General features: G+C 39.0%; 1 protein-coding gene across 7 annotated transcripts in view; it reads right to left on the reverse strand.

Annotated features, from left to right (window-relative positions):
- The window catches only part of CENPU (centromere protein U), a 620,628-nt gene that overhangs the window by 437,072 nt on the left and 157,790 nt on the right, over positions 1-25,766 (reverse strand). For all 7 annotated transcript variants that reach the window (XM_085641915.1, XM_085641914.1, XM_085641912.1 and 4 more), the window contains exons 2-3: positions 10,150-10,243; positions 7,581-7,647 (exon numbers count right to left, since the gene is read on the reverse strand). In XM_085641915.1, the coding sequence (XP_085498041.1) occupies positions 7,581-7,647; positions 10,150-10,190 (108 nt within the window). In that variant the 5' untranslated portion in view covers positions 10,191-10,243. The remainder of the gene's footprint in view (positions 1-7,580; positions 7,648-10,149; positions 10,244-25,766) is intronic.

A 25,766-nucleotide genomic window follows, 5' to 3' on the forward strand; every position in this document is an offset into this window, starting at 1 on the left:
ATACTGAGTAGTTTTATTTGGGCAAATAAAGAGGTCAGGATAGCGTGGAAAAAACCTACGTCAGAGAAAGATCTATAGAGGAATAGCTAGTCCTGATCTGTTAATCTATTGCCGTGCCTTTCAATTTAAGACCTTCAGATCTCTTCTCTTGGAGAATGCTCTTAACACCCCACTTTTTAAAGCATTACCAACGGAGGAAAAAGAAATGGCAAACTCCTATTTATACAAATTTGGCCACCCTAAATATTACAAAAGGTGAGACTAAAGGTTTGGAAGGCCGCAAGTACCTTATGGTATCAGATCAGATGCTCTTTGGGGATACCTTATTATTGTACTTCTGCTCCAATTTGGCACTCCCTGGGCACTCCTATGTGTCTTGCAGATAAAATGGCATCCCCGCTAAGGCAAGCAGGGATACAAAAATGGGGTCAACGTGTGCAGGAAAATAGATTAATCCCTTGGGAGTCATTAAAAGGAGCCACAAGTGGACATCTCTCTAAGTTTAAATACTACCAACTCCTGAGCTGGGCAAACAGCTTGAAAAAAACAGTAGAAATCAATCGGGAGTTTTAAAGGAATACCAACTAAGACTTCCTCAGAAAAAGGAGGTTGCAAAATGGTACTGGGTAATAATTGAAGCAGGGGAAGAACCTCATTACAAGCTGGAAGAGGAACCTGCCAAGCTCGAAGTTGGAAGACATATGTCAAGTATTGATGACTACATTTTGGCCTACTGGAAAATCCACACCCCTCAAGAAAAATCATCACTTCACAGTGCTTAGGGCGTATTGGACACCAAGGAAGCTGTCTAAGCTGGGGAAACAAGAGCCGAGGAAGTGCCCCAAATGTGGAGAAGAAAGTGCGGATGATGTCCATATAGAACATAACTTATAGAGTCCTTCTGACTGGAAGTGGGTGGACAGTTAAAGAGATTATGAATTAAGATTTTAAGGTAAGCCTATCAACGGTAATATTTGGGGAAGAAGACGGAGGGAGTAAGTTATCCAAGAACCAAAAATCTTTGCTGTTTATCTTAATGTTGCTGGCTAAGAGGGAGATTTGCATAAAATGGGTAACGTCTACGGCTCCAACTAAACTGGAGTGGGTATCATCAATTCGGAGAATACATTCTTGGAGAGTAAGAGTTCTTTAGAAAAAAAAAGTCAAGATCTGAGAGAAATGGAAATAACAGTAAAGAAAAAAAAGAAAAAAGCAAGAGTCAGAGTGTTAAAGTAGTTAAATAAGAAATCGGTCCTATGATTAAAATATCAATAGCTAATTCGTAAGAGTGAGTAACTCACTCTAAAAGACTTAGCAGGGTGGTCGTGGGGCTGGTTTAGAGTGCAATTTGAACTCCCCATTGAAGGGGAAAAGTCTGTGGAATCGCCTGCTTATTCTGCCTAACCCAAGCCCTGATACGCTTATTCATGTTACATGAGGACTGGAAAAAAAAAAAGCTGTGATGACGTCCGAGAAGCCACAAAGCCCCGAAAGAGTCTAGCAGCAAAACTCACGCAATCTCCCTCTTGAACAGAAAAAACAATGGTTATCCAGAACCAATCAGAAGATCAGACGCAACCCAAATCACTGAAGAACAAGGGCATGAAACAGAGTGGGGGCAGTTTAACCCACACCAAACATGGTATCGTACATGCAGGACTTCACAGGGCTAAACAGTATCCCAAATAAGGTCAACTAATCGCCACAGTTGTTCTTCTAGTCTACACCTACAGGGGTAAAATGCTATGCTGGTAACAAGCTTGGTATTTTTGGAGATGTTTCAATCTAGAGCTCTTCGTATTATTCATTGTGTTGTCCACAAGTCATGTTTTTGACTTGGGGTTAGCCACTCAGACATGCTCGAGGTCATCCTGCAAGGAGCTTGAGGAAAGCAGAGATGTGTGGTTACACACAGGTGGTCCTGGTTGGGGACTAGCTTTGAATCTTGAGAGAACACCACCCCCCATAATCTTGGAGTTGGAAAGATACTCTTGGTGAAGACGTAACAGCTGTGGCACACACCTGGTACCTAGGAACTCTCAATGGGACCATAACTTTAGGAGTCTCATAGCTGGTTCACTTCAATAACAGAGTTTATTGTAAGAGCAACAGCTGCATCATGTCCAAGCAGTGCAACCCAAGGCAGGACTGCCACCACATTTTAAAACCCCCATCATAGCCAGCCCCATCCTAGAGATTACCTATCACAGACTGTCCTAGACCAGAGTGCACTATACAACAATAACCTTTAAAGCTCACCAAATGTATTAATTTGCCTTTCACCCATTTTGTGTCTAAAATAGCCTTCACTTCAAATTCTTCATGGCCAGATACCTCAATAGGTACAGGCGGGGACAAAAATCTAAGAATGTCTTGCACTGGTTTATTTTTATTAAAGACAATGGAAATACTGGATAGAGATAGTTAGTTTCACTGCTACTGGGTTAATCCATTCTTTTAACTGGGAAAGATGAAACGTACTTAGGGTGAAATATTTCAACCCTTCAGTCTCAGACTTTTGGTGGTAAGCCATACTTGATCCCCTGGTTGTAGCTCTGGGGCGGCAAGCTGATGTTCACCAGTATAAGCCTCCTACTGAGCTTCAGCCTGAAGATTGTGATTGGCTTGTTTCTACACATTGTGAATGCTCTAAATGCTCCTGAACCACTGGGAGTAATTGAGATGACTAATTTCCAAAGCCATCATATGTGATTTACAACCAAAAGTTCAATAAATGAGGAATAGCTGGAGTAAGTGTGCTTGCCATTATTTAAGTGAATTTCACCAACCAAAGTCGTGACACCCACTCCGTTGTGTTTTGCAATAGCTTATGTACTGTTTTAATACTTGTAACTCCCTCATTCCCACTATTTGCAAAATGTAGCCCAGTACTGAACAGAACATGCAGTACTACTCTGTACGTAGCTTTCTGAGGACTTCCCACTCTACGAAATCTATTATGTATCTTCAAAGTAGCTCACCTTTGTTTACAACTTTACAAATAGATTCAGATAAACGTATCTTGTTAAGCTTACGAAAGTGGTATGTATATATTACCAAGTCATACAGCAGTGTCTGAAAAGGACTCTGCATACCATCTTAGCCCCTACACAGCAAATGCCTCCGTTCCAACCTTTTTCTACAGAGTCATTTTATCCCCTGCCACCACACCCTTGGCCTTTGTGAATAAGATATACTTGGATTCACTATGACATATTCATGTTAATTATACCCAGGGTCTGCATTTGCAATAATGGGGGAAAGCAACGAAAACATTCAGAAATAGAAGTTTTATATTATAATGACAGGCATTTGAAAACATTTTCGTTTTCTTCTCTCTGCTTTGTCTCATTGGCTTTGAATCTCAATTTTCAATGTAATGTTAATAATTTTTGTTTTATGTTGTTATCAATGAGTATTGCTTTATTGGGTTGTTCACTAGTGGAACAAAGGAGCACAATTCACATCTCTACTTGTTTAATTAGCAAGCATCCGCTCAGCACTCTGAACCTATGCCACACCAATAAAGCAGTTGCTTGGTGCTAGAGCGGTATTATGCCTGGGCTTTCAGTATCCACATAGCAATATTTATCTATTCTTCAATTTCCAGCCCCCAGGAACCATTTGTTGATGAAAGTAAAGTTTTACGTTACAAATATTCATAACAATCAATCAACAAAAGTGCCTTTTTTGCTTTAAACCCAATACAATTTTCCAGCAGTCCAGCTGTGGCATATCTTACAAGTCCAGAAAATGCCCAGAGCAATGGACCACAGGCACAGCATGAAAGAAGCATATGTAATTTTATTGGTATATGCCAACTCTTTTCCTACAAATCATTCTCTAAACCTCAGATCTGTTTTTCCCTCTACTTTTGAGTCTTCTCAGATTTTCATTTATATGGTTGGATGCCTTCCTTCTACATTTTCACATTTCCATTCTCTCATCTTTCATTCATAAGTGAATGTTTCCATGAGTATTTAAGTGTTTCGAATCGCATTCAAAACACCCTATAGCTTCCTTGTAACATTTCTTACACTTCTCGTCTGTTTCTACTTTGCTATTTATCTCAAAGATCTCAGAGATGTTTCTCCACTATTCTTTAGTATCTCCAAAACATATACTCCCCTATCCTCCTTGCCACCAACATCCTTTTAAACTGTTCGAGCACAATTGCTGTATAGCCTAACTGTGATGAGGGGGTGCAAAGTGGAAAGTTCAGGAGTATTTTCCACTCCTAACGTGCAAGGCACTCTAAGGCTAGCTTAAAGTGAAGGGCAGGGTAGTGCAGTGCTCTCTGCATTCTTGCCATCTGAGAAACGGTTTGTGTAGTGGCAGAGGGTACAAGTCTCCCTATCCCCAACATGAAATGTGCACCCATCCTAGGAAGAGCATTTGACCAGAATCTAGTCTATACAAGAGTTGAAGCCCTAAAAGGAAGGCACTTACCACTGAACGGCAATTTATACAATCCCATCAAAAAATAGTTTTACAAAACCTGATCACTTTTTACTCTCAGACCTCATACTTTAATCTTCTTTATTCACCTTTCCTGTCATTCACTCGCCTCCCATCTCGGCCTATAACTTTACACCCCCCTCTCTTTATTTTTTAAGAGCAAATTTTATTGGATTTTCAAAATACATCAATCCATGTTGCAACATACATATATGATTGTAGTGAACACAATTGGTCACATTTGGTAACATGTCGTGAAATTAGTGAAATTTAGATTCTAGTACACCAATGAGAGCATATTAAAGGTACCATATTTGTACAGTCATGATTGCCGATAGTGTGTCAACGCGGTGTAGTAAGAGAGCAACTAAGACTACAACTAAGTGAAAAAGCCCCCGCCTCCTCTTTATTGACGGGTGCATTCGGTAAACTCTGAGTCAAGGAAAGACTTGCTTAGGCAATTCTTTCCCGATTGTAGGGAGTGGCATAGGTTCCTATCTGTTAAATTTTAAGGGATGGCAGACATCTGTAAGACGTAGTAGGGACCCTTCGGGTTTGTGACTTCGATCTAGTGTTGAAGAGGGTGTGGAGGGCAAGAAGGGAAGGCCAGCAATAATTGGTCAGGTCACGTATTACGGATTTCCACCTCCTGGTGATGCTGCGCTTAGCTAAAATAAGCGCCAGGTCCACAAATTTGGCCTGGAATTAATGACCCTTCCTCCATGGGTAGAGACCTAAAAGGGAACTTTCAGCCGTGTGCCATGATGTGTCCCCCACTACTTCCCTTAGGGTCGCTGTGACCTGGCTCCAATAGTTGAGTAGGACAGGGCAGGCCCAGAGCATATCAAGAAAGTCAGCACCTGCTCGGGGCATCTGGGACACGCCACTGTGGTATTGGGGGAAGATGGAGTGTAATCTATGCGGTGTGAGGTATGCTCGTTGCGTTATCATATATTGTATACATTCAAGTTGTGTTTAGTGGGATACTTGCTTGTGGTATTCTAATATAGTCTTCCACTCTTTGTCTGAAGTGTCTATTGATATCTCTTTCCCAATTGCAGCGTACTGGTAAAAGAGGTGAAGGTTGGTGGGAGCGGATACCTCTTACTCCCCCTCCAAGATCATAAATATCCATTGCATCCTCGATAAGCTCATCTGCCCCAGGACCCCCTCATAATTCTCAATTGGGGCCAACTCTAAAACCCTCAAAATGTGCACTCTCACATCCACGTCTACAACTAACCAGTACACTGAAGAAGGCTTATAGCTCCTCCACACCATCAGACTCTTCTGTTCTTTAGATCAAACTACTTGACTTCTAATCATTAGTTCTATCCTGTCTGACTAGACTTTTTTCACACCCCTAGTTAGTTCAGGCCTTGAACAATTATAAAAATGTTACCCGAATAATCTACATGACCTAACTGTAATGCGCTTTACCTTTAGACTGGTCTCAAATGATGTGCTCCTAGGCAAATCAGTGTGTCTGCTGTACAAAAACTCTTTTGTTCAGTTTAATAGACTAAATGTATAATAAAATTCGAGCCCACACATAAATTACACATTGCCCCAGACTTGCCAGTTCACTCATAGCATTGTCATCAGGGTGGGGGCAGGAATGTTTCTCAGTTCATCTTTAAAAGTCACTTTCATTACAAGTATTACTGAAGCATGTTGTGGTAGTGCACCATCATTTACGGACAACACTTTTTTATTGAAACGGCCACAAACGTTCTCACCGACACGCAGCTTTATTGATAAAACGAAATAGCGTACAAACAATAAAGTGTGGAAATTGGGTTTCAGCAAATATTTATTATTTGCACATAACCAAGTAAAGTGTTTGAATTTTTTTTTATCCCATTAAAATATTTTTTTTCATCACAAAACAAAATTACAAAAACGTGCTTTCCTAACCACTGAAAAAAAATTCGAAATATTTGTACAGTTCATTTACAAACTATTTAAATGTGTGTTAGAAAACATCACTGACAGCCTACAGCCCTTCATTTCACACTGTCTGTACGCCAGCACAATTGTAAAATAATTCCGTTTACTTTTCGTTCTCCGACTACAAAGTTAAAAGAATTTGTAAACAACAATCCCCAGGATAAAACAAGCAGCAATTTGTAAGAAGACATAAGTGGACCTTTGTCTTACAACGCAACGCAAATGTAACAAGATAACAAGATTTAAAAGCATCTTTATTGCTCATTCACTTTCTGAATGAGCAGAACACCTGCAGCCAGACCAGGCCAGTAGGCCCTATAAATAGCTCGCCCTGATCAAAACTGACCTGCCATGGTGAGTGTGTAAGTAGAACTTTCAAGGCCTGCACTCGCGCCAGCATCTTCACTAAGAAATCTATGTGTTTACTTCCAGTTAATGAAGCACCTTTAAACCTTCATTACTGACACAGCCCCTGCTGCCAAAGACCTCACTTTTCACACTTTACATCCACTTTCACACTTCCAAAACACTGCCCATTACTTTTCCTTAGCAAATTTGACTATTGCAACATCCTGCTGGAGGGTTTTCCCCTTTTATTAGTTCTAACCATTGGATAAGGCACTCAACTTTGCAACACCATCACAAAATTGGTTTGCCGTCAGAAAACAAAATAGGAGTGGTATGCAAATTAGTAATCATTGTATAGAAAGCTATGAAAAACGAATCCTCTAGGTACGTATCTCTTATGGTCACCAAATACATGTGACTCACAAACTTTGAACCACAAATCGAATCCTCATTGTCACTCGCAAACTTCCCTATACAGTCTTACGGTCATTCCATCTACCTAGACATCACCCCTGGAACGGCTCTTTTTCAATATTTGATCCATCTCTTGCCTCTCAACATTCAAAACTGTTCCAAAGACTCATTGAAACTGAAGAGAAACCATACCTAACTCCATGTACTCTCTCTCACACCCTCACAATTCCCCAAATTCATTCCTATATAAGTCAGTGTAATGTCCCTGAATCATGACTTACCAGCATGAATCTCATTGTTTGTTTTCGACATGTAACAACCAAACCTAAATGTCCTTTATGCTTTGTTTATGTAGCTATGTCCTGCATTTATAGGATAAATTAACCTGCTGTTCGCAATAAATAACTTACGCTCAACTTTTCTGGTGAATTCTCCTTGATTTTTTCTAGTCCTTTATGTAAGCCTGGTCTTTTTGTCCTAGAAAGCATGAATAAAAAATGTAAAACATATGCAAAAAATTAAGAAGAAAAGACAATATTATACTGAAGTCCACTTATGGACAAGGGTAAAAAAAAAAAAAAAAAAGAAACTCAACTACCAATCCTGACAACTCTTGATTTTGAAAACTCATTCAAGGTAAGCTGGACATTTCGAATAGGAACAAAACGTTTGGACTCAGTGATTGTGAACTATGTACACTTTAAGGTGAGAGGGACTGTGAAATAAGGGTGTGAGAAAAAAAGTAACCTTTTAAGGGGTAACTTTGCATGGCTGCCCACTACCACCACCAATAATCACCCTATTTATAGAAAGCTTTGCAATCTGGATGAATGACTCCACAGATATTGAGGGAATACAATTCAGTTGCATAGTACATACAATTATTTTATTTGCAGATGACGTAATAATATTCCTGGGAGGTCTAGAAAGATTCTTACCAAAATTATTGAGGGTGCAGCAGCATTGTGAAAGGCATCTGGATTTAACAGAAACCAGGATTAAGCAGAAGCCCTCAACCTTTCTTTACACTCGTAAATAGTACAAAGATTGAAGGGTGCCTCCCCTTTTAAATAGGTTATAAAATCAATTGGGTAACTACAAAGTCCATCTAACTAGCTTCATTGCTGAATGCCAGCTACTAAAGGTGCGGGCAGAAATATTTGTCAAATTGAGTTATCTATCTCCTGACTGGTAAAATGTTAGCGCTGAAGATGAACAACTTACTAAGCCTCGTATATATTTTTCATGCTTTGAATTGGCCAAATCCCAAGAAGGCAATATTACCCCAACATAAGAAACTAATGGAGTTTATTTTGGGACGGAACATAGCAGCTACCTCCAGCAAAGCATCAAGAAATGCCAATCTAGGTGGCATATTTTACAATATTATCAGGTGGCTCATCTCGCAGTCTTGAGCCAGTGGGCGAGAAGGAATACAGAAGGAGAATGGGTACATACAGTGTTGGTTGGTATGGATTTCATTTGCAACACAGGACTAGGGGATCAACTGATCTATATGAGAGTATGGTATACAGTGTTGGTGGTATGCCACTACGGGTTTTTATTAGGCAACACAGGACTGGAGACCAAGTGATCTATACGAGAGTATGGTCAATAAAAATGTCTTGGAAAGCTAGACTAGGATTGTTTCCAACAAGTGTCTGAATACCTTTTCTTCATCGCTCATGGCTATACCCCTGGGGCAACAGCGGTGGGTATTTAAGCAACTGGTGAAATGGGGACTGTTAAATTCGAGCAGATACGTTGTGGGGGGAAAATGTAAATAGAACTATTTGATCATTGCAAAAAACACTTTCTTTTACTGGAATTGTATTGGCTAAGCAAGATATGTTTTAATCAGATATTGGGTACCCAATAAATAACTTGAAAGCAATAATGGACTTAAATCTCTTTACAAAATATGTGATCTTCTGCAAATAATTTAAGCAACTAATTTTGACACTCAACACGATTATTCTGAAGAGACAGGGGAAGATGAAATGTTGCTACCAGGTACAGTGGGTTAAAGGGTTAGGAAACATACCTAATTTGGAGTAGATGGAAAATATAATGGATTAACACCGAACAGGACTGCAAATACGTACACTATAGAGAAACACAATATATTGTAATGTTTAATTGATATCATCAATAGATAAATGTTTCCTGGAACTTCAGGGTTTGTGTGGGTGAAGTGAATCCTACATATACTTGCTGTCCATGTTACAAACTTCATAAAATCCTGGTATGCCACAGAGAGGCAGATCTAGGGACAATTGCGCTGGGGTAAAGGAGTAAGAAACTTAATTAAAGAAAAAATGTTACATAGGTTCTGGACCATATTGGCAATTGATAGGTTTGCATACAGAAAATCAGCAAAGAGATTGGTTTAAAAGAACATGGATAATGCTTTCGAATACCTTACTAAAACTAATGTAGCTATAGTTTACTAACCAGAAATCACAGCATTTTATTTTCTCGGCTTAAGTATGAGCTAATGGGAATCTAAAGTAACTTGTTTTCAGAAAGTTACGGTAAAGAAATCAGAATGAGGGGTATATTGAGGTTATACAGGTTGAGAAGCAATTCTTTCTATAACCTTCAAAACCAAAAAGAAGTAAAAGTGCACTAGTACATCGTCTGAGAGCTTTGGTAGCGGATAGGCTATCTCACATGAAACTAGTTGAAAACTGTCCCTTTTGCATCCTACTGCACTACCTTTTACAACAATCATCTGCTTCAGTGGGTGCACTACAGTTCCACTCCAATCGTTATATTGCTCATCCTGTGCTAGTGTTTGAGTATGCCTCCTTTTTCACCAATATAGTTTGTTCTGTTATCAGCCCCTTACGTTTGCCTACTTTTAAGAGACCAGAAAACATGCTGCCAGTAAACCACTGTAAATCATAAAGGTGCTTAAGTAAGATTTTCAATTTTGCTTCATAAAAAAATAAGCCATTATTAAACACTTATACTTACTGTGTGCTTTTCTTTGCAAATGATCCTTTTTTATTTGCCATATCTAGTTTATTCTCCAACACGTTTTTGGAAAATTAAGGAAGTATGCTCATACCTGTGAAGAGGAGAACAAAGCACTACATTAATGCAATGTGCCAACCGATGGCACACCTTTGAAGTAGTCCTCAAACTTACAAATTGGATTCTTGTCAAGATGTACTCAAACAGTTGGCAGAAACAGAAACCGTACACTTCAGTGTAATAAGATCTTACCCGCTGTATCTATATGCATAGTATGTGCAATGCTGTCTGTTTTAAATAAGGACCTCAGAAGATGTTATCTAGACTATGAATTTCCCCCTTGACCCGTGTGATCTTTACTGTTTCTGTTCCTTTCGTACACCTTCATACGGCAATTTTTTTTATCTGTTCCAAACAACCTTGGCAATTCTTTGAATACCTAACAATACATCAACAGGCTAGAGATGTAAATTCCGTAAAGAAAGCACATGACAATCTTCCTTCCACTTTCAAATGCTAGTCACTTGTGGCCCTCTCATGTCCCATTCACAAATCATCAACTCCTCTTTCATAAATATAAAGTTTTTTAGTGCTACTATCCAGCTAAGCATCAGAGTGCTGCAAGGAGAAAAGAAATAGGTTCAGTGGCTAACCGGTTCATTATTGAAGAGGAGTGTGTCAAGACCTTTTTGACATGGTATGTGCAATTCAACCAATCACAATCCCTGCTGCAGGTTATTCCATGCTGATCCCAAGGAAAGCACCCCCTGCTGTTTTTACCTTCGGAACCACTTATTACAACTTGTGTGGAATTATACTCTTTACAACTATCAGTGGCCCAGTGTTCCTGCGTCCATATTTCCGGGAAAGGGAACACCTGGCCAATTTTACCAGCCAGAAAATCTAGCTGGTAAAATTGCATTGGGAACTGACTGCATTGCAGCCATGTCTTGCTTTCGGACCCCCTTCAATTTTCTCCTTGGCCGCAGGGAAACATGTAATGCACCCTGCTCCCCAACTAGGTAAAATCCCGCCTACCTTCTCCCACCTGCCCAGAAGGTCTTGCAAGCCTTTACCACTTGGTGAGAGCAGGTTGGGAGTGTGTGTTAAACTCCCCGCCATTAAGAATTCTGTATGGATTCCACCCAGTAAATTCAAGCTTTGCACAGTTATTCTCCATTCCGAGAGGTTTAACTTGTAATCGCAAGAATTCTGTGCAGAGATTCCAACTGTTAACGGAAATTCCAGGTCACCTGCAATTCCAATTTACTCATATTCACGGCCTGAGGGTTTTTCCACAAGGACCTACATTATTTATCTGCTTGGTACAAATCGACTTACTTCCTTAAGAAGTCTGGCTAGTTACAAAAAATATTTTCACAAGAAATTGGTAGTTCCTTAAACATTACTGTTGTCTGTACTGAAAGCAAACCTGGTATCCTAAGATTTGGAGAAATGTTCCAGATTGGGAATTCTTGTCACTGTGAATTCTGGACAACCTGTAATGTTCAAATATTGCCTTTGCTTGATCCTAGCATTAGTGAATTTATCATTTAGAATTTATTAAGGTGCTCACAGTGTAAAAACATGGCTACTTTTCACACAAACCTTTAAAATAGATAAAAATGAAACATTTAAAAAACAATTGCACTAAAATCAAAAATTGTCACACAAGATACATTAAATAATACATTTCAAGAGACATTCATGTTAAAAGCCCTGAGATTTTATAAAAATTCTACACAAAACAGGTACACAAACACCTAAATCCTACTGGGCTTACTGAGCGTCCTAGAGTTTTTGCACGGATGTTCCAGCTTTGCCTCAAATAAAAGGCAGTAGCTTTTGCTGTATGGCCTGCAAGGTCACTTAACAAGTAAAATATTTGCTCCGCTAGGTTTTCAAACTGCTCTTTATCTAGGATCTTAGCATCTGATTTAGACCTGAACTTGTTGTAAAACTGGCATTACAACATAAAATGCTCCATATCCCCTCTTTCGCCACATGGATATTTGTCTGAAACAGCAAGAATTTTTCTATTCTTGGGGGCATAAAATAGCAGGCAGCCACCCCATGCCAAAGCAAAAAGTCTTCTTTCTCTCTGATTTATTAGCAGGACATGATATTGTTGAGCATTCTGCGATGGATCGAACAAGCCAGCGTGGGACATAGGGTGTAAAGAGCCTATTTTTAGGTCGAGCCTGGGCAGTGCATGCGCTGCGAGACATGCTGTACTGGGTATATGGGCCCACCTCTTTTGGTTGGTTAGTTGGGCTGCTTTTTAAAATTGCTTTTCTCTGGTTGGGTAATTTTGTGTATCTGTCCCACCTTACAGTGCTTGGTTCCCACCCTGCAGACATCACCAATTGATTATTTTGGTTGGCCACCTCTGGCCATCTCTTGACTCCTTGCTAGCACAACCTCCCATCCCGCACAAAAGCAACATCCAACCATGTCGCTATCTGGATGGGGAACATAATTTCATGGGATCTCAGCGGTAAGATCAATATTAAACAAGCTTTTGCAATGCAATAGGTTTCGCATTACTGAAAGTTTGACCTATTGGAGTTGCAAATAATAATGACACGCCGACAGCTCAAACATTCAGTAATGCGAGACCTATTCCATTGTACATGCTTGTTTGGTTTAGCTTTAGGGTAAGAAATTAGGTGTTAACAATGGCATGTGTCCTCTTGTGTGTCAGCAGATTCATATTCGAAGACATAGACAAGCCCAATCTCTTGACTTCCTTATCCCATTGAATTGTGTACGTTGTTTTGCATGCATAGAAAACTGCTTTATACAGGCTTGGTCAACTAAATTTGTAGCTTGCAATCTCAGTGTTTTCAGTACATAAATAATAGAGGCCATTAGACAACTGGTTTCAATGGAGGAATAGGAAGTGTCCAATTCCAAATCCACTGTAGGGAACCTACCTGGAAACTTGAGCAGTGATTACCAAATTTTCCTCTGGTAGCATCCCCTACAGGCGAGCGTACCTCACATCACAGCAATTGCATAGGATTTTCCCAGATACTGTCCTAGATGTAATGGATCCCTGGCCTATTTTCTCCATATAACATGGAGCTGCCAATGGTTGGAGGCTTACTGGTTTTCAGTGGTGCGGACACACAAAGAGATCACAGACAACAAGTTGGAAAGGACAGTGCGCCATTTTCTGATCAGGCTTTTGCCGCTCCCAAAGACAGGAAGGAAAATGATATAGATATTTGCGCTGCTGGGACTGGTATAGACTCGGAGACACATAGCGATATGCTGGAATTAGATTATGAAACCTATATAAAATAGTACAAGTTGTAGGCTGCTGGCAATGGTACCTGCAGTAAAAAGCTCAATGGTCATATTTGCCTCATGGCCTTATTCATGCTTATTAGGTTGTATGCCTTTACCATTCAATGTAAGTATATTTAAGTTATGTGTGTATATATATATATATATATATATATATATATATATATATACACACACACACACATATATATATATATACACATATATATGTCAAAAAATTCAAATTCAAATAGACTTTATTCGGATTTCACAAACCATCCATAAAAGCACATAATCAGACATTTTAAAATACACATCAAACTACAATTTTGGGCCGTCAGACATTACATATAAAAATATAATTTATAAAAAGACAGCAATGAAAATACAGGAACCTACTAACTGGGCTGTGCATAATGCAACTGAATAATATGTTAAATTCCATCAAGACATGTTTTAAAGTGCAAAATGAATGTTTAACAAAGCTAATCAATTTTCAACGACCTGCGTGAGCATACAATTGCTTTAAGGAAGCTACTAACTCTAAAAATTAATTCATCAGATCCTAGCATTAAAAAGTGTCTATAGGCAAGGTTGTGGCTAAGCAAATCATATTTCTTACAATATGGTATTAGATAATGTTTTGTGAATTTCATATAAAATCCACAACCGAAGATAAAATGGAGCATACTCTGGGTTCCACCGTGGTCACAAGGACAATATAGTTTTTCCAAATTTTTAGTATAACCCAGTGGAAAGCAGATGAGATTTATAATGCTCCTGTCCCTGAATCTAAATAATAAACATCTGGTCCATCTACCCAGTTTTTTACATAAGTAAGGCTGGGGGGACATCGGGGATTCAATATGAGATTCCTGGATTGATAAATAGTCGACTGTGGATTGTTTCACAAAAACTGCTCTTTCCCTTTCATTCTGGAAATGCTGATAGAGTGCTCTTCTCACCAAATTTTTATGAGAGGCGTCAATCCTATCTGGATATGTGAACAAGTGTCCGTAATTGACGCTCTTAAGGCTGCTCTCTACCGCATTAATCCATGGGATTAGGGCTACATTATCACTTTTCAGACAGTCTAAAATAATCTCACGAGTCAATGAGGCTGCCGAATTTTGCCATATCCTTAGCCAAAATAATGCAGGTCTTGCTCTAATAAAATCCTCAACATATTTTAATTTTAATTCATTGTGACAAACAAAAGTCGGTGCGCTAATAACTCCCCCCAGGATTTTTCGACAAAATCTGTTCTCTTCGCTCTGTATTGGTTTACAGTTTGAGAACCCCCAAACTTCTGCACCATATGTGCCAGTTGGGAGACATTGGGTTCGATAAATTTGTAATAGGCTAAGAACCACATCAGCCTGACGCGGTTGGCGTAGGGAGGTGATAGAATTAATTGATTTTGAGAGTTTGTTTCTCCCCATCGCCACGTGTGGTTGCCATGCACCACTATTAGAGAATAAGAGGCCCAGATAGGGGAAAGTGCATGTGCTTTTTAGAATGTTTGGACCTATCACAATCTTTGGGATTTTATAATTTTTAGGGCCGCAAGTCATGATAAACGATTTGTTAAAATTAGTGCACAGCCCAAGATCGGACATATAATTAACGAATCCCGTTATTAAAATACGTAGAGCATTCGGAGTGCGGCCCATAAGGACCGCATCATCAGCGTAGAGTAACGCCGGGATAGGTTTCTTATTGATAATTGGAACGTCCTTTGTCAAATTGCACAGGGAATTAGTTAATTCATTGATGTATAAGATAAAAAGCAAGGGGGCCAAGACACAGCCCTGTCTTACCCCCTTGCTAATTAAAATCTCATTTGAGACCTCACCATCATTATTTAAACGAACTCGGGCTTTCAAGTTGCGATGAAGATTAGCCAGAAAGTGAACTAGGGGTTCATCCAAACCATAATTTAAAAGAATGGACCACAAGCGAGAGCGATTAACGAAATCAAACGCTGAGCTTAGGTCCATAAAGCCAAAGTACAGAGGAGATCGTTTAGCTTTCGTGTATTTGGCCATTATGAGGTTAAGGTTTAGACATTGTTCCACCGTCCCAAGCTTGCTCCGGAAGCCGAGCTGGCAACGGTGGATGATGGAGTTATCGTCTGCCCAAGTGCTTATTTTGTCAAACAAGACCCTGCCAAGGACCTTCAGGGTGTTGTCGATCAAAGATATTGGACGATAACACCCCGGGTCCATCCTATTTCCCTTTTTAAAAATAGGCACAATGGTACTGCAAGACCATGTGGGAGGGATAGATTCCTTACCTAAATTATTAAAGAGATTACAAAGTAGGGGGGCCCAAAACCATGTATTTGATTTTATCTGGTCGATGGACAGACCATCCGGGCCAGGGGCCTTGTTGCCAGCACTATTTGCGATGGCTTCCTCCACCTCCTCTAGTGTAATGACTACAGTATCATCTAGGAAAGTGTCCTCAGCAGAATTCCCAGCTGTGGCATAGAGCTTAGAAAAATGGCTGACCCATGAATCACCTGTGATATTACAATTTATCGGGGTGATATTGCAGCCCAGGGCTCTCAAACTTTTTACTTCTTTCCAGAAGCCGGTGGTGTCTTTTAGGGCGGTAGTTTTGGTGAGATTATCCCAATGGCTTATTAGGAGCTCTTCAGTTCTTGTTTTTAAAACCTGTTTATATTTAAAACGTAGTGAACTGACAAGGGAAATATCTCGGGGTTTAGCTTCAAGAGCTTTCCTAAGTTCTCTATTAGCCCTGGAGCAATTGGTATCAAACCATCTTTGAGTGTTTGTATTATGTTCTAATACCGGTCTGGAAATAGCCCTTTTTATTGCTGCACATAGATCACAAAAGGATCTAGTAATATCAGGTCCACCAAGTGTTAAACAGTTGGAAATCAACAGGGGATTATTCTTAATTACATTGGTCAAGATCTCTCGGTTATTAATCCCTCTCCAGATGATTCTTAGTCTATCAGACGATACATTAATATTTTGAGCTCCGACCTCACAAAGACCTACAGGCTTTTTAATAGATTTAAGATGAATTACTAATGGTAGATGGTCACTGTATGGGCTACTGACAACCTTAGATTTAATTAACACTTCACTAAGGGGGGGAGAGGTAAACATATAATCAATCGTGGTTGAAGAACCACGACCAATATACGTGGGGGCCGGTACCTTTCCCTCATCAATTCCAAAATGGCCCATGACATCATCTAGATCTCTACATTGTAAAAGATCCAATAATTCCGAGCCTCGTCTACAGGGCGGAGATGTAGTATAAATATGAGCATTAAAGTCTCCGCCAACACAAATACCATCGAATAAACCATATTTTTCACCATCCACAACATCATCGATAAACTTAAACAGTTCTAAAAAGGTGGGGTTAGGATGGTTGACAAAATCATTATTATAAAAATTTATAAAACAAATCTTTACCCTTGCAGCATATTTAACGGCTACCAGATTTTTACTAACCACATTTAGAGGTTCAATTTTCGTATCCTTAGAAATTTTTGCCCAGATAGATAGACCGCCACTTGGACGTCCCAAGGCAGGGGTCGGTACAATAAGATTGTGGCAAAAGAAACCCTCCAACAATTGGGTAGATGTACACCATGTTTCCTGTAACATTACCACATCAAAGTTACTTATCCAGGTAACCCATTCTTTGATTTTCATCTTACCTGGGAGCCCTGCAATATTCCAACTAATGACACTTAGGGTGTCAGTTGATGGACTAATGGTAGAGGGAGTAGGAATAGTGGGACAGTCTGAACAAGCTACATGTGGTAGGACTAATCTATCTGGACAAGATTTATTGGTGCGTATAGAGTTGACCGTATCCAATGGGACTGTGCTAGCAACCTTATCCACCGTGGTGGGAAATGTTGATGGTTGTCAGTCTAAACTTTCTAAGTCCGATAAGGCGGAGAATCTATTAGCTATAGGGACGGTGTAAGAGGCTGTCTGAGTTGGTCTCTGGGGGGGCCTATAAGAATACCCCAAAGGGTGGAGGCTTATTGTAGTGGATGTACTGGCATAGGTGTTACGTGTGTCCATGAAATATTTCACAAAGTTCGGATGTCTAAAGTTAATGACTATACAATCCCCGCTAATATTTTTCTGTTGTGGCCCCACCCAGCTTACCCTACGAGTTAGTATAATTTCATTTGATATGTTCCATCTTGCCCCTCTATGTTTTGTCAGCCAATTAATGCATTTATTATGTAGTTGTACCCATGACTCACTTTGACCTTCTTTCAGAGCAGGTACGCCAGCTAACACTAAAACATACGGGCAAGATTCTGGGGGTAGGTTGAGGAACTGCCCTAAATTATTAGCAGGTCTGTTTCTTACTAATGGGCCTCCGCCAGCCCTTGTATCCTCCGGAGTAATACCTATCCTATCTGTTCGGGGGACTAGCGGGGTCTTGGCATCCGGGATAGAGGTACCAGTTATTGTTCCTTCTAGACCAGGGGGGTCATGATCAGGACCCGTGGACAATGTAGGTAAAATGTTAGCAGAGGTACTGTTAGATGACACAATTTTATCAACAGTAAGACCCTGCATATTTACACGGCTGAAATCAGTGGCGACATTCTGATACCCCTCCCTCAGATCCTTGCATAAAGTTTCTAATTTACTCATAATTTTATCACCTCTAACAACGTCTAAGTTAATAGATCCTTTCCTTTTTATTTCCTCTTTTTTAACAAGGTTTTCGATTTTGTCCAGTCTCTTAAAAACAGTATTAAATTGTTTGACTATTTGAATTTCGACTTGTTTAAAAATAGTATCAACAATCGTTTCTATCAAGTTGCCATTGGATTTGAGTAAAAAGTTTTGATCGGTGACCTCAGTCTGGGTACTGACTGTATTGACGCTACTCTCCTTGGATGACATAGAGACTCTACAAATACTTTTGTCCGCGGTTGGTGACTCTAATCTTTGTGTGAGAGTAGTAGGTCTCTCGGGTCCTTCATCCAATGGAAATGACGAGAGTAGTGAGTCCTCATTGGCACTTGATGTTACTATTTCACAATCTTTGGCTTTATCTTTGTTCCACAAACTCTGTGGTGTTGGTTGATTTCTGCATCGACCTAATTGTTTCCTTTTATTTACTATACTTTTCACTGGGCCTCTCTTACGTTTCTCTCTTACAGGTTTGTTGGAGCGTGGCATTTTGTCTGGTGCTGGCTCCGCTTGACAGTCTGTTACAACAATAGTCCGCAAACTTGATTTTCCAGTGGTCATACTTAGAGTGTCCACGTTGCTATTTGTTTTAACGACTGTTACTATGGGGGAGAGGGGGAGGTCCGGATTAGATAAAGCCTTAGGTGATTGTGAACATGGCACAGTAGTAGTAGTGGTGGGGAATCCAAAAGACATTCTACGTTCAGTGTCAGCAATCTCATTTGTAACCATAGTGAGAGCATTGGCCAACAATGCATCTATTGATGTGGGCGAATCAACAGGGGCGGTAGTAACAGTGCATGTAGTTTTCGTAGTACGTTTACCCATGCTTGAAGTAGTTACCTGTTTCGTATGTAGACTCAAGGGGGATGGCCCAGCCCGGCCTCTTCCGTCCACTGAGGGCCACAGAGGGCCCGCCCTTTGCCCGGGCTTAGCCCGGCGCCGCCCGCGCGCGTCCCGCGAGGCGGAGGGCAGCGTCAGTTTTGTAGCGCCTTCGGGCGCGAAAATGCGGCACTTCCGGGGTGCCAAGGATCATGGGAGATGTAGTTTCCCAAGCGTCTCCCCCCACACAGCGGTCGCGTTCGTCCGGCGACGGCGGGAGGGAGATTCAGGCGTCAACAGGGAAGGCTGCCCCAAGGATCAGGATGCACAGCAGGTAAGTGCAACAACACTCAGGGATTGTTTCCACTCCGTAGCACATATATATGTATATATATTCACTGAAAAAACCATAGGTTTCAGGGACGTTATAGTTAGAAATTAGCATTTAAAAAACCTTAGTAATTCACTGAAAAAACCATAGGTTTCAGAGACGTTATAGTTAGTTGGACATTTGACTCATATAAAACCAGAGAAATTTGCCCGTTATAGTTAGTTGAGCTAACTATAACTCGCGCGCTCGCAATGCACTGCGGATGACGTCACATATTACATCAATCATGACATGGTCAGTGACATCACTCATGACATCACTGATGACATCTCAAATGACATCACTGATGACATCATGCAGTGAATGTGTTTTTCTGTAAACTGTAAATATTTTTCTTATATATCTATGCCAAGGTCTATTGAAGAATGAGTCGATGTATAAGTGCCTGAATGGATTATTTAGTAGATGCATTACTGACTCTATAAGTCACTGATTGAACAAATGTTACTGAAAGCATGGATTAGTGACTAAACTGTGTGAATGTCTCGATTAGTCTCTCAGTTGGTGCGTAAACAGGTGCATGGGTAGGAGAGTAGCTACATCAGTGTCTATATGGGTTATTTATTGTTTGTATGAGTATCTGTATGGGTGTCTGAGTGTATTTGAGTGGGTGGGAGGTGTCTGACTCTGTGCATACATGTCTGAATAGCTGTTTCACTGGTTCTATACATTCAAAACTGCATCTCGGAAGGGCTGTATGGGTAGCTAACTGTGTGTACAGGTGTATTGATTAGTGAACTGATGTCTCAGTTGTATATATGTGAGTAACTATATATGTTTTTAGACAGTATATGTGAGTGTAGGGGTGTATAATTGACTATATGTGAGAGCGTGATTGCTAGAGTGTCTACATACACGAATGTGTACTTGTATTAGTGATTGTATAAGAGAGTAAGTATGTGATAGTATCTATATAAATAAGGAAGTGGTGTGTGTATTAATAAGTCCTGTGGTGTGTATATATCTGCATAGGTGAGTACATGGGTGTGTGATTGATTTTTGGCATGACTGAGTAGATGTGTGAGTAGATGTGTGAGTAACTCTATGGATCAGTAGCACTGTGTGAATGTATGTATAGGTGTATGAGTGGATATTATACTGATGTAATGATGAGTGACAGCATGTATGAGTGACTAGATCAGTGTATGTCCGGCTCACAATATATAGATAGGAATCAGTGGATGGGTATCTAGTATCTGGTATTGGTATGTCTATGGTTTCGAAAATGGTAGTCTGTATTTTAGAGTGGGTGTATTAAAGGTTAGAGTGTAAAGAGGTGTGTAACACTATCACATGGATGATGTCATCAGTGATGTCATTTGAGATGTCATGAGTGATGTCACTGACCATGTCATGAGTGATGTAATATGTGACGTCATCAGCAGTACATTGCGAGCGCGCGAGTTATAGTTAGCTCAACTAACTAGAACAGGCGAATTTCTCTGGTTTTATATGAGTCAAATGTCCAACTAACTATAACGTCTCTGAAACCTATGGTTTTTTCAGTGAATTTCTAAGGTTTTTTTAAATGCTAATTTCTAGCTATAACGTCCCTGAAACTAGTATTGTGCTATTTGTCATTACTACTGTTTTTTCTAACTTTTCAACTACATAAAATAAACTGCAAAACTACTATGTAATGTAATATATTTCACAAATAACATTGAATTTTTAAATAATACAAAATAATTTAACATTCAGGAAACACTTTTTCTCCCTTTTTTTGCTGTCATCAGCTACTACTTAACTTCACTATTCACAGTGATGTCAGAGTAGTTTCATCATAAACAGCAGGGGGAAAAAAACAATCAACTAGATTGTTAAAAAAAACAAATCCCTGATTCTCACAAATATAATACAAAATCAACACAAATAACACATCTAATACTATTTCCAATCTTCAAATCTTATCTTTACTTCGTAGTTTCTGTGAACATTTTCTCAATACACCAAATAATTTATCAAACATTTTGCTTTGAAAGCATCCAGTATGAATTCCTTAAAGTATCTTTACACCTTCCCACAAAGCCGAATGGTGTATCTAAAATGTTTGTTTCAGAAATATCAAGTATGAGTTGGGTAATTCATAAGGCAATCTCGGTTTCATTTCCAAGTGTGTATCGTTGCAGTGACTCCAACCATTATTACACTTTAAATAAACGGTATAATGTCCACTTGTGGTAGTACTTCCAGCATGGAAAAAAATAGCAACTGTTGCAAAAGTTCTTCCTGAAATAGATACTTGACTAGCAACAAAAAAAATTATTTTGGTTTCCACTTTTCTTCCATTTGGTCTACAGCGCTGTAGCATTATAATCAAATATTTTCCATATCTTTGTAGGCATAATGTAGATAGCATTGTTGATTTACAACGAGATCTGCTTCTTTTAGTAATTTGGAAAATGGTACAGATTTGAAGTCAGGTATGGTCAAATATAGAAATCGTTCTCTGTCAACTACAGTGCTTGAAATTAACGAACACTGTTCACATTTATGTTCCCATTTGTAACTGAGTCCAAATAAACTCTCAATCTGAATTCCTTCATCTTCTAGTACTCCAAGCATAACCATCAGAAATTCTTGTGCATCTTGTTGTATATTAGCACTGAACGTTGAAGATCCAGTACATGTATCCAACAGTTGGCGAATACCAGAAGCAGAATGGATCTTACTTCTATCAGTTCTCAATTCTTGAAATAAAGTATAAAGTGCCTAAAAATCTTTTTTCCCGACTTTGCATAATTTCACCATAAACATCTTCAAGATAAAATATAACATTTAGAATAACATTACCATAGCAGTTGACACCAGAAGCATTTTCTAATTGGAATCCGACAACATCATCACTTGTTTGTATTTTCTGCTTCTTTACATCTTTTCTTTTCTCTTGATTTTGTTTCTGCTTTCCAACCATAGTTGATTCTTCACCATGTTTGCGTTTTGAACACACAACACGTTTCTCATAAATAGGATATTCACCTAAACTTGGAGCATAAAGCCTTCTCAAACGATTATATTCTCTTACACAATTAACATCAGTACTAACCTTGTTCTCATCAAAATCAATTAAATACAAACCAGACAACGTTCTAACTCGAGATAATGCAACATATACCATTCCCTCTTTAAACACACAGTTCTTCCTACATTTATCAAAGCATTATCTACACTTAAACCTTGAGATTTATGAATAGTTATTGCATATGCTAAACAGAAGGGAAACTGTTTTCTACGAACATACAAGTCTTTTACAAGCAAAAAACGTACAGCACAACGCGCAATCTGTCTTACCTCTAATCTGATCAAATTTAACTTTCAAGAATTCAATTCCATTTCTATTTTGATATTTCACAAAATCAACAACTTTCCCCATCGCTCCATTCACTAAACCTTCTTCTACATTCAGATTACGCCTCAAAATTACCCGACAGTTTAAACATACATCTAAAAAAAATTCTAAGCCAGCAGTTTTTGATACAGACTTTTCCAAAGAATCCAATTTAGTCTGTAGTTTTCTGAAAGAATCGTTATTCCTTGATGCTCGATTTTTTCAATAGCTTCAATGTGAACTATTTCTTCATTTTCCAAATTCATAAGCTCTCTATTAAATGTAGAACACTCTTCCACTGTAGGCCTTAAGCAAACTATAGACTTTTTTCTTTCATTTTCTTGTACATTACTTCTGCTGGTGTGTTTATTTGTAAACAAGTTCTTTAGTAAACGACTTTGAAAAGCTTCTATACCATGTTTGCTAAGAACACCAATTCTTACATCTTTTAGAATATGTTCATAATCTTTATCTCTTGCTTGTCGCATATTCTGAGTGAGTTCTTTATATTCAAAATGTAACCACAGATTCACATTTCCAATACTTCCCAGAGATTTCGTTGTGTCTTTATGTAGAAGAGTTTTAAACACTGGTTCTCCTTTTACAGGTGTTAGTTGTAGCAGAACTCCAAATACAATTAAATGTTTTCCTTCAAAGAGAACATCATAATCTGTTTTTAATACCTGCTGCAATTTTAAGTGTACAAAAGCAAGCATTAAGTTTGAGACCATGCTCACCTCATCAATAATTAATAGTTTCATTTTCTTCAACACTCTTGACACTTCATGAGAAGCTTCTCCAGACAACTTCTGATATTGTAATTTACTATAATGCTCAACTGGTAACATCAGTAATCTATGCAAAGTAACTCCTTTAACATAGTGTGCAGCTAATCCAGTTGGAGCTGTTACCACAGAACATAAATGTGAACCAGTAGTTTTTTTAAGATAACTGGTCAAAACTTTAATTAAAAAACTTTTACCTGTCCCAGCTTGACCACTGATGTACATCACAAGAGGTTTAAAAGATGCACACATATTCTTTTTTCATGCAACAAACCATGTTCTATCTGTTCTCTCACTTGTACATATATTTCTTTCTGTTCAACATTTAGTTGTTCTTATAACTTTTCCAATGTAATATTCTCCTCGTGTGCTTGTTGCATAGCAATTTCGACTTCATGCATAGCAATCGCTGCTTCATTTTCCAGTATTGATTGTCCAAGAGGATCTTGACTACATTGAAAATTCTCAAGATAGTCAAAGTAGTGGTCAATCAGCTATTTCAGCTGTAATAGTCTTTTCCTGTTCAACTTCATCATTCAACATTTTTAAATATGTAGGGAAAATTGTACATGCAATGCTATCTTTACATGCATTAAAAGAATCTTCGTAGCAGTCAAAGTCTGCAAGTAATTCACATTCGCTACGCCATGGTTTAAAGAGTTGAAGAAGTGCTAAATAGTAAAATTCTCGCTTATCTGGAGTTTCACAACTGAGTCTCTTGTGGTTTTTAAGATTACCCTTTGCAGGTTTTACTAAACAACCATGACATCCAACTACTGCATATTTTCCTTCTTTTAAATTCTTTTTAACATTTCTTTTGAAGCTGTAATGTTGAAGTACTTCATACAGACATAGCTGTTCCAGATGTCGACTCCTTTTTCGGATAGTATGTGTCCAACATATTAGTTTTATGAATGTCTGTACTGTCTGGTTCATTTGCTGCTAAGTTTTCAATTTCTTCTAATGATTTCAACACTCTATTCCGTGAGCAGGCAAGAGCCAAACTTATATTCAAATTGGGAGTTAAAGAGGGAAAATATATACCAGGCCACCCTCCAATCAATCTGTAATACGACAAAACAGACCTGGTAACATCAAGGCACTCTTTTAAACCAATTACTTACATAGGATTACTAGTAGGGTAATGTAAAAAACTATTACGCCTTCCTTAGTAGTTCTTGTCATGAACTATCATTAAATCCCTGGTGCCATATAACTTAATATTTATTAATTCCCAAAAGGTGAAAACAACCAACCATGTGAAAAGTCACTCAACCAGCTTCTATGGGTGACCAAAAGAAAAAGTGTGGAGAAATGAGAAAGTATCTCACGTGCGCAACACCAGAGGAGCTGCTGGCAGGCTCTCACCAGTTTGCTCACGGTTTTATCATCATCGATATCTTTCTCATGAAAATAATTATGTGTCCCATTAAGGAAAGTGAAAAAAAGGTTAAGAGATTTGTAAGCAGCCCAAAACCAAAAAAAAGGGGAAAATAGACCCGTGAAGTCTTAAATACAATTAGGTCTGGCTCACGTATATAATTCCAATTTCTTTATTCCATTTCATGAGTCATCCCAAGGTTAAAAACACGGTCATGTCATGTAACCACATTCAGGAATGGCCAACATGTTTCATTGCCTTATCAAATTTGCGGCAAATTCATCAGGGCATCAAGGGTCTGCATTCACTTCCCTGGACTTTTTCTATTTGAGCAAAGAGTGACTGCAAATATGCAAAAGACATAAAAAGACACATGGCTGGTAAGTTCATGAGAGACAACACCTACACCCCACTTCAAACCTCAGAGACAAATGATCTGGCATACAAACACCGACCAAAAGGCCGTCGATGTCAATTACCTAATGAGAGCCATGGGCCCGCATACCAGCTCTCAATTAGTTCAGGGAATCAGTGCTAGTTACACTTCTTATCCCTATTATAAGCACATCCGTTGCTTGCACCTTTATCTGGAGAAACAAATACATCAAATGAGTGGATTCACGTATTGTACTAAAAATCATCTACCTATATCAACCATGAATCAAACGGGCTATGTAATACTCGTTCTCATAAAAAGCACCTACAAAGTTAGCAGTATTCACTATACTGCCTACCCCTTCGCAATACCACCTTATCGCCGTCTTATTATCTGGCAATATATACGAGTTTCAATGCGTTTCATGAAGTCCTTTATAAAAAATATACGCTCGCCATTACCTTAATGCCGACAATGTTCACAATAGTCTACTCTCACCGTAAGAGTTCCTAGTCTGCACTGTCACTCGTT

The sequence above is a fragment of the Triturus cristatus genome, chromosome 2_2, assembly GCF_964204655.1.
Source record: "Triturus cristatus chromosome 2_2, aTriCri1.1, whole genome shotgun sequence".
Taxonomy (NCBI): Eukaryota; Metazoa; Chordata; class Amphibia; order Caudata; family Salamandridae; genus Triturus; species Triturus cristatus.